This window comes from Triticum urartu, chromosome 1, assembly GCF_003073215.2.
Source record: "Triticum urartu cultivar G1812 chromosome 1, Tu2.1, whole genome shotgun sequence".
NCBI lineage: Eukaryota > Viridiplantae > Streptophyta > Magnoliopsida > Poales > Poaceae > Triticum > Triticum urartu.
The window spans coordinates 286,066,273-286,076,661 of record NC_053022.1 but is presented as its reverse complement, the minus strand read 5'-3'; the positions used below and the strand labels follow the sequence as shown (position 1 = coordinate 286,076,661).

The 10,389-nt window shown below is 42.4% G+C and overlaps 1 protein-coding gene across 1 annotated transcript; it reads right to left on the bottom strand.

Annotated features, from left to right (window-relative positions):
• Positions 1–2,100: 2,100 nt before the first annotated feature.
• On the bottom strand, positions 2,101–9,381 carry LOC125508044 (probable protein arginine N-methyltransferase 6.2). The gene is made up of 13 exons (XM_048672607.1): positions 9,110–9,381; positions 8,104–8,169; positions 7,912–7,980; positions 7,246–7,281; positions 6,810–6,875; positions 6,533–6,601; positions 6,356–6,433; positions 6,098–6,176; positions 5,758–5,852; positions 5,508–5,592; positions 3,022–3,215; positions 2,784–2,902; positions 2,101–2,685 (listed from the first exon to the last, which is right to left on the bottom strand). Exons 1-13 carry the CDS (start codon positions 9,302–9,304, stop codon positions 2,643–2,645), a joined length of 1,194 nt encoding a protein of 397 aa, XP_048528564.1. The 5' UTR covers positions 9,305–9,381; the 3' UTR covers positions 2,101–2,642.
• Between the last annotated feature and the right edge of the window lie 1,008 nt (positions 9,382–10,389).

The window sequence follows — 10,389 nt, the reverse complement described above, 5'->3', positions numbered from 1 at the left end:
GGTGTGGAATGTGGATGTAGAATAAGACGGGGAAGGAGGGGAGAGAGGGGAATTTATAGGGACGGGACGGGCCGGCGGCGAGGTGAAATGTGCTTTGTTACCGTGTCTTGGGAGAGAAGCCAAGCGGAATCGGCCGTATTACTGTGTCACTGACAGCGATTTTGAGATTTTTAGCCGCTCGTCATTTTCCCCACCCTTTCACTTCGGCGGCGCGCGAGGTAAATGATCGGTTACAGCCGCGGGGCCCACCTCGCCAGCCTGGCACACCGGAAGCATTCTCAGAAACCCAAGTCCCAAACCCACCGGCTAGTTTCATTTTAAGTTGTTTATTTTTTTTTCTCAGTTTTTCTTTTATGGTTTGATGTTTATTCTGCTTCCACTTTCCACATGTATAAATCATCAACATGTCAGACTTTATATGAACCAATCTATAGTTGGATGGTTAGAAAAATAATGGTATCTCCAGCCCATCAAAGTTTAATTCCTAAACTTGACATTGCTGCTCGCATTTTCCTGAATTTATTTCAGGTTTTTGGTGATGTCATTCAATGGGAGAAAATGTTCCCGTCGACAACGAAGACGTCTGTAACGACTTCATCAATCTTTATGCCGGTTCAGTCTATCAAAGATGCTTATAAAGATAGGCTGTGCGTGTGTGTCCATAAGGGTGATTGTATACTCATATATGTGAGCGACTTTGATTGTATTGTCTTAAAACAACATGTCATAGGTTATAAATAAAAGAAAAGCTTGAACCTACCTGACCGATTTTCATGACTCGGTCCGACGCCACGTGCCCCCGTGGGACCACACGCACCGCTTGTCTCTCTTATCATTATCTTCACAACAGCCATAAGTTTTTCTCAAGCCAAAGCAAACCCATCTCTCTCTCTCCTTTCTTTAGGCTACCTCTCATCGGTGAGGCTTCTTTCTGTGACGTCATGGATTCCCCTTCCACAAGGACGCTGCCCAACAAACAGTGGCCTCCATGCGCCTTTCAAAGCAGATGAGATGAAGACGTCTCTCACGCGGCTGGTGGTCGTTGCTGCAAAGGAATGGTCCCTGACGTTGCGGGGCATGGACACATCCTACGACATCTTGACAACGCGGGGTTGATGTGTTGGAAACACCGACGAGGTTGTGACGGCCACATTCAACAGCTACAAGGACAATATCGGATGTGCTTCAAGGAAAATCGAACATGCACAGCACTAAGGTACATCAGCGACGACCGCAACGTCGGCCATGTTAGAAAGCTTGGGAGCGTAGTATGGCTCATGTTGTGAAGTATTCATTGTGCAAATCTCAGCACAACATGATTCGTGTTGCAAACCTTCAAGCGCAATATGACCCATGTTGCAAACTTCATCAGCTGGATCAGACTGCTATGTCGCAATGGATCAAACGGCTCACGACCCAGTCGGCCGACACATATCGTCATCCTATATGTAGTGACTTTTTTGGATATCGGTTATAATGCTTCGAATCGTTTTATGGCCAAATCTAGAGATTATGTACGGTACATAGTACCCTGGTATTAAGTTAATCCAACCATTGATATGGTTCGCCTAAAAGTTCAGCTCGGGGATAGCTTAGTAATTTCTGATTTCTGACTAGGCTAATATTCTCAGCTTTGGGTTCGGCTCCCACGATCGCCCGATCGATTCCTCCCATTAATCCAGAGGAACAGGAAAATTAACTAATCACCACCACACGCCCTCGCCTCCCTGCGAACGACCCCAATATAACTTCGCCGTATGTGACAGTCTCCTACTCCCGTGTGCAACATCTTCTGTTGGAGTGAATATATGGTCCTAGTAGATTATAGCCTTATTAGTGTTCACTAGGGTTGTTATGATAACTTAATCCAGCTTTCTTCTTCATGGTACAAATAAACTGGCGTGCATCTCAATAATGATGGAACTGCAAGAAGCCATGGCCCAGCATGGTTCAGCAGAATATTACAGAATTGCCCTTTGATCGACTGCGCTTTCATGACTGGAACAGCAACTCCTACAAAATCTCCTGGCCACACACAATGCCGATGAATGATACTCCTAAAACTTTTTGCAACATCGAACCAAACATACACAGCTGTGATAATATGTTGACACTGCCAGATGATTATTTCACAGCCGCATGGAAAATCTTAGTCTGTTATTACAACCACTCAAGGGCCGCATGAATGTCATGTTGGAAAATACAGTTGTTACAAACAACAGAAACAATCTGCATTGCTATCTAGTGTAAGAAAAGGCGACTAATCAGATGGGCCAAGACGAACTGTACTGTTAACATAAGGGAAAACCTATACTACCTTCGCCAGCATGTAATTATTGAATTTTTCAATGCTTCATTCATTCTACTGATCTACCCAAACTCGACTAGGAACAATTCAAATCTAAGGCCTGATTTGGAGTAATGGATTTTTGTTGGGAGTTCAGGATGAATTGCTCCACGTCCAAAATTCCAGCTCTCCAAATGAAAACTAAATGGCAGCATATGTTGATCAATTTGCCATCATGATGCCCCGCTTCAGTCAGAATGCTCCAAAATTGCAATGGCCGATAAGGTTCATGATGCACAGGAATTGATAGATTTGCACCTGTCAGTAAAATATTGTTCTATGGAAGTTTTCCATGCTATCGCATCACGGATTCTTTAACGTACCATTGGTCTCCAGTACTGCACAGACAAGAGGGATGCAAAGTTATATCAAACTTGAAAGTGATAGTAGAAAATGAGTAAACTGGATAACACCAAACCAGAGCAATCAGACTCACAAATATTTCAGGCAAATGTTAAGGAACCGGGCATGTTGCTGGCTCTGAGATATGGTAACAGAACCTTCCATGATTTGGTCTTTCTTTAACTCGATAGGTTCAAATAAGTAAAGGAGAGTCTGCATTACAAAAAGAACAGCATTCTTGTGGATGTTAGCAATGCAATTTCTAGGAATCTCAAAATAACCATATACCTAAGTGAAAAGGAAACCAATATGGCACTTATTAAAGCAATCACCTGCTGCCAGTGAGTAGGGGCGTCCTCTGGGGCAGTTGACAGAACAATTGAGACATCTGCCTTTTTCTTTTTATTGCTTGGGTTGGAATTTTGCATATTGACATCCAAGGGTTGGCTTGCTTGCTTCTTGAATTTCTGGCGAACTGGTCCATTAAACTCGACATCGAACCAAAATGCAAATCCATGCAATGGAGCTGAAAAAATAACACAGAAGAGAGCAAGGTTAGAGCATTTACAGCCGGATCCCTCATATTGCTCCTATATGCCCGTCTGGACGGCTCGGTCAGTGACCGGTCACTTTTTTGCGACCCAACCTGACCCCTCAAACCGGCCCTATACGTCTGGGCCACCCGGCACCCCCAAACCCAGCCCATATGTGGGGCAGATATGGGGAGGCCCGGACGCGTCTGCCACGTCAGATACGGGCCACACTGGCCCACTGTTTCCCACAAATACCCCACCCCGAACCAAACCCTAGTTAAAATCCACTCTTCTCGAGCGCTCCGCTTCGTTTCCACTGCCCGTCTCCTCCACTCCCCTCCCCTCCACCATGCCAAACTACGGCAGCAATTCCGGCAACGAGTCCGATCCCATCAATTGGTACAGGCTATTGAAAGAGGACGGCTCCGGCAGCGAGGCCCTGAACGACGAGGAGCTCACAGTCTGCATTGCCCTCCGACGGCACGGATGGACCGGGACAGGAGCTTGAGCTCCATGTCGTCCCCAGTGGTCTGGCGACCCAATGCAGTCAACCACGTCGGCCATTCATGCTTCACGCTGCTGCACATCCGTCTCCGGGCGCACCCCTCCCCTACCCCTCCGGCCACAGCTCCTCCTAGCCGGCGTCGGGTGCTCGTGCCCGCGTACGAGGATACCCAAATTGAAGGCGCACACCGCATGCCGCGCCGAGGGCAGAGGAGGTCAGTTCCTCCCGCACCTACGCGATTTCCGCGTCGATCGATACGTAGAAGCAGCTCCCGCGCGAGATCCTCCGCCGGTCGCTGAGCGCGGCGGAGACAGATGCGGGGCGCCTCCACCGCAAGAACACGAAGGCATTCCGGCTCAGCATCAAAGAGTCTGAGCGCCTCGCGAAGGAGAAGCAAGAGGCCGCGACGAAAGCGACACGGCTCGCGAAGGAGAAGCAAGAGTACTACCTCCACTCCTGTGACCGCAAGGGGAAGGGGCAGGCGAGGAAATGGTGATGTTCGGCTCCCCTCTCCGTTTATCTAGCTATCGTTTATCTATGTATCTAGTGATGCTCGGTGATAAACTTTCTCTTTTGGGTCCAATTGTACAAAACTTATAACCCGTTTATCCCTGATCTATATAGATTATGCTATGTTGGTATGCTGATCCGTAGTTTCCATTACGTTGCATTAATCGCATGGATGTGTGTGTGTGGGGGGGGGGGGGGGAAATTTTGGGGGGGGGGTGGGGGGGGGGGGGGGGGGGGGGGGGCAAATTTGAGGGCGCGGTTGCGAACGGGGAGATATGAGGGGTGATCAGTCACTATCTACGGACGCGGCTGCGGACGTATAGAGGGTCAAATTTGACCAGTCCAGCTGTTGATGCTCTTAGCATTACATATTTAGATTTCCATGCAGATGAAAAAGACAAGAAAAAATAATTCAAGGAGTACAACTGTACCCAAGATTGTGCTGTTTTCTTTCGCATGTCTTCAGTAACTCTATAGAAAAAATGTATCTTCGGTGTAATTTGCATTAATAATTTCAAGTGACAGTATCTGAACAGGGCCTGGCAATTTCTTGCTCTACCACAAGATAAAAAATATGCACATAAATTGTATGTAGTCTATCTTTGCATGTATGTATCAGTACTGAAACAAACATCATTTATCATCGTTCCAGAGCATGTAATGGAGGGTACCATGGCCATTCTCTTTTGTGGTTTTTCAATCTTAGAACTTCTATATCTGTGTGCCCGACGAAAATGCAACTCAACGAGACCCTAAAGAGATGTGATTACTTATCACCATACATCCTTAACACCAGCTAGCTACCTGAAGCTGCTAAGAATTGCCACCTTGCTGCAATAGGTTCACACACAGGAAATAGATTCCTGACTTCAGTAAGAATCTAGGTAACACTTTTCCGGTACGCCTTATATAGTGGGTTTTCCGCTTCTGCAGGAAGCTTGTTCTATCAACAGAAACATCCCACAGCTTATCAAAAAGCCTCTCTAACAGCAGCACTGTCTTAGAGTGATCAAGCTTAAGTCCTCTCAAACAGACCTGGCACGATCATAGCTCGAGGACTCCACAGATTAAAATACACAACCTCTGTAAACAAATATAAGATGTTTTAGATACTTGTGTCAAGCCTATAAAACGTCTTATATTTGTTTACAGAGGGAGTATATCATACTATCAGTAGAAACCTAGCTGTGCAAATTTACTAGATGAAATCATGAATATGTTTCACCATGTGTATCTACCTCGAATGTAAAAAGAATGAAATACAACTTACCTTGCAACATTGAGGTAAACTTGTATGCAGCGGTAATAGTTTCAAGATCTGGAGCTTGTATGGTATAGCAATCCACTTGTGCAACCTGTTCAAGGGATCCAGTAAGTTGTACTAAAAAATAGTTCAGCTTACATAAAAATGTAGAGCTACACAAACAGGAACTAATTTATACGCAAAGCCCGAGGGTGATATGTGTGCAAAGCAGATGTCAAGCAGAGAAGAATACACAGTTCAGCAACAAATATCTCACCACCGTTGGCCATGTCAAAACATTCTCGCCACTAATTGTCTCAACAGAAGGCTCCATGAATGTGCATTGTTTTGCAAGAGGCATCATACAGGACACTGAATCAAGCAAAGAATAAATTACAGATTAATCTGAGAATGAGAAACAATAATTAGCTTCCATGCCAAGCTAACTTAGGAAGCTATTGGCACATTACGAACAAGCAACTAAGTCTCCTCATATTTAAGGAATCTATACTACTCCCTCCGTCCCATAATAGAGTGTTTTCGACAAAAACGCTCTTATATTATGGGACGGAGGGAGTAGTTATTAAGAGAACATATACAAAGGACAATGAACTTACTTTTTATACCATATACATCTCGCCAGAAGTAAATACTATCCTGATATCTGTGCGAATTTGTAATAGGCGCAAGATAAAGCTGCAGCACGATTACTTGTTTATGTCAGCCAAGCAATTTTTCAATCAATGTCTCAACCAAATCATTGCTACATACTCCCTCTGTTCCATATTAAGTGTTGCTGATTTAGTACAACTTTGTACTTAATCAGCGACACTTAATATGGAACGGAGGGAGTAACATTTTGCGGAAACACTTACCGACGCATGAGATGGAAGAATAAGACCCCCTGGCTTAAGCCATTTATCCCTAGCAAAAATTACGCTCCCCAGCATACTCTACAATCAACATGACTATATTTCAGATTTCACATATCAGGCAGATGTAAAGTGATGTGTTGAATAAGTCCAACTGCACAAACAATATATTTATAGAACCTCATAGAGAAGCATATAGCCCATCCATTCAGATATAATGACATCAACTTTTTCTTCAATTTCGACATCCTGCATTTGAATATTATAGCAGTCAACTTCCATAACGCTGAAGGCCTCAAATATTAGTTTAAGGATGCTAAAGCAACTACAATCAAGATATTATAATTGGCTATAATCTACAAGCAAGATAATGTTTCAACCTTTCATAAAATAAAGCTTTAGGTACATGCAAAAGGTGATGAAATAGTTATGACAGAAATGGCAAGAAAAGGTGTACCTCGATTCGTCCATGCAAAACAATGACTTTGTCAGACAGCTCATTTTCCCTCACAATTTCCATTGCCTAAACACATTTAGATTGAAGGAAATGGAATCAGCATTAAATTTGTAGAAGCAAATAATAAAACAATGAAAGTAAAAAATGCATATTAAAGAAATTGCAAAAGCATTTCACAAACATACATATTATTAGCAGATAGTATGGTAGCAGATCAAGCAAGGGAACTTGCCTAGCACCACTTTTCAAGCTACTAAGTATTTATCACTATTCTAAGAAAAATGTATTTATTTGATCATAAGGGGCTTCCCTCCATGTTGCATTTAGCTTTCAAGTAGCACACAGTATAAGAGTTGGGGTGCAGCACTAGTTTATTAAATTACTTGTAGTTTTGCAATCTCAACCATAAAGGAAAAACCAAGAGGGGAGGATATACCTGTAACGCAATATCACTTGCATCGACTGCATAGACCTGAACACAATAAACTCAGTAGATTAATTAAAAATTAAATATTAATGGAAAACAGGTAATCTGCCATCCACATCATAAAATGAATTAGCAACATTGCAAAATGAACCCGTAATAATTATTATTACACAGCAATATAGCATATATGTGTCTTATTGTAAAAGAAAGGGCTAAATTGCTGCAATCGAATGAAAGATGATTCAAAGCACAGAAAAGTGTAAACATGGAGGCTACTAGTATTGGTAAACAATGGGTACAATAGATCTTATGGTACAGATCAAATTATCAATGCGTGCATTGATGCAGCTTTTTAAATGACTATCTGGTGCTAATCTCTTTTTATTTTTTTGGTGAAAGAGTTTGCTCCTGTGTTCTCTCTTTAGAATATCATTTTTTTTGTCAGATATGTTGTTCACAAATGGACAGCTAAGATCCACAGAAAAACAAATTACACCGTGATTAAAAAACCTATCTGCTTAGTGTGAATTCACTAAGCGACCAACTTATACAGAAAGAAAAGAAAAAAATGAGGAAAAGGCTTGAGGAGCAACAAAGATTCGAAACATACTTAACATCTATATAGAAAGGGACACTTAGATAGGTGTCCAGCTAATAATTAATTACTTAAGTTACCCGAGTGGCACCAGCAAAAGCACAAAATATAGAAAGAACGCCAGTGCCGCAGCCAACATCCAATACGACCTGAAAATTGAAACTTCAGCCATTCATGAGTTAATTGAGTGAACAGAAAGCTGTATCCTGTTTGGTATCTATCCAAGAATATCATGTAGTCCAGTAAGCATACAAACTGTAAGCAACTCTGACCTTGCCTGAAATTAGATCTTTGTGGTGCATGATAGCATTTCTGTAAGTATTAGTCCTCACATGATCCTGAAATTAGCAATCTCAAGATTAATACTAATTCAAGAATGATGATGTTGCATTATCTTGAGACCTAAGCAATCCAGAGATGCTACTGAAATCACCAACACAACATAAAGCTCAAAAAAAAACTGGTGTAATTAGTGTATTCTGAGAAATCTTTTTTCAATAGGTGTAAGGTCTGTGGCACTCTGTGTAAGCATAGCAGCAGCTGCACATCACTCTCTACCAATGCATGCCAGGTCGTAAGGTTAGTAGCTTACATTAACAAATTACCAGATAACAACATCTGAATTTCCAGGTGCGCGACAAACAACAAAGAATGCTAGCATCTGATCATAGCATTTGGGCAACAACAGTGTTATGCTAGCTCCTCCATTCAGAATAATGACGCATCGTTTTTCTTGTTAATTTTCCTGACAAACCAAAAAAAAAACTGTGGCATGTCCATTATTTCTTTGTGTGGCTTATGTTGTGTTATAAGTGATTCAAACAGTGGTCATAATCTTTTACCTGCCAAAGCCAAACAAAACTTCAGATCCACACGGAGCATGATCGTAAACATTTAAGCTACCCATCTTCTCGTGGAGCATGATTGTAAACATTTTAACCACCCATCTCCTCGTGCAAGAACATTATTCATGCGATGTCTACTTAGTCAATAAACAGCCCTAACTATGCGAGCTTATACACGACACACTAACTGAACCAATGCTAACACTAGGTCACATCCTCGCAGGTGGTGGAACTGTAAGGAACCTCGGACATCCTTATTTGTTCGATGGAGACGATCCCGTGGACTCGGTCCACAGATCGCTGCCCGTAGTAAACAAAACCCTAACTCCACAGATGCAATAGCAAGTACAGGCAGGCGGCCAATCCTCCATCAAATACGGAGCATATATCATAGAGGGAGAATTGAGAAAGTGTGTGCTCGTGCACGCGTTACCTTGAGCATCTCCTCGTGGACGCCGATGTGGGAGTAGGCCTTGAAATAGGCCATGTCGTAGTCGGTGCAGGGGGGCGGCGCGGGGTGCGGCAGAGCCGAGGCCGCCTGGCCCGGAGGAGATCCCATGCCGCCGACGCGCCGCGGCCTGCGCGGCCGCGGCAGATGGCCGTTGCCGTCCTCGCCGCCGGCGAACATCGGGGCTGTCGCGAGTGGGAATGGAGAGGGCGAACTACTGCTCCGGAATTCAGATTCCTCACGTGGGCTCTCTCGTGCTCAGATGATCTAACGGGCCCGTTACCATGTCTGGAGGTCCCGCCTATTGCGAGACAGAAACTCAGGCCCAGCGCGACGCGCATCTGCTACACAGTGCTCCATCACGTCAACAGTTGCACATATTTCTCAAAAAAAAAACAATTGCACATAAACTTGCCAAATATTCACTCTCACTAGGGCCGGGGCGCCACATCTGGTTAGGACAACCCCAGGCTCCGGCTTGTATCTCACACTCTGTGGACTTCGATGAATAAATTGGCTTTACCCCTTAAAAAAAAGTTGCATTGCGTACTCTCTCAAAAAAAAATATTACACATAAGTAGTGATTTAGAAAGTCTTACATTTCTTTACAGAGGGATTTCTTTTTTGTCTTTTTTCATAAGAAACTACTTTTTTATTATTACTTTTTAAATATTTAAAAATATATTATATTTCAAAAGTTAATTAACTAAATTTTATAAATTTTAGTGCATCATAAAAAAATTCGTATAATGTAGATTTTGTTCGTGTAATTTTTAAATTATGTTCATATTATCCAAAAAATGTTCAATACATTTTAAAAATGTTTGCAAATTTAAAAAATGTGTTTATGACATTGTAAAAAAATTATGCAACATAAATATTTTTTAAACAGTTTTATAAAACTGTTCATACCATTCAAAGGATCCATATGTTCAAAATTTTGTTCATCTTGAAGTAAGGTATTCTTTTTTAGGTAATGTTCATCTTGAAGTAAGTGAGACATGGGGAGCGTCAACTCAAGGATTCGCCTTAGTGAGCCAGCCCAGTAGAGAGAATTTTGGAAGCTTCTATGGACAGACCGATTTCTGAAGCTTCCACGCGGTATTTTCCTTTTTGTGTTTTCTATGTATTTTCTCCTCTATTGTTTTCTTCTTTTTCTGTTCTTTTTTTTTGTTCCTTTTCATTTTTGAATACATGTCAACTTTTTAAAAAGACATTGAAGATTTTACGTATCTAGGTTGAACATTTTGCAGGTACAAGTTAAA

Bases quoted from the DNA above. Each gene is read 5' to 3' on its own strand.
- LOC125508044 (XM_048672607.1), bottom strand. From the start codon at position 9,304: ATGTTCGCCGGCGGCGAGGACGGCAACGGCCATCTGCCGCGGCCGCGC. The intron at 7,981-8,103 runs GTCAGAGTTGCT...TTCAATTTTCAG, and splicing joins AAGATCTAATTTCAGGCAAG to GTCGTATTGGATGTTGGCTG. The intron at 2,686-2,783 runs GTGAGTCTGATT...TTGTCTGTGCAG, and splicing joins AACATTTGCCTGAAATATTT to TACTGGAGACCAATGGTACG.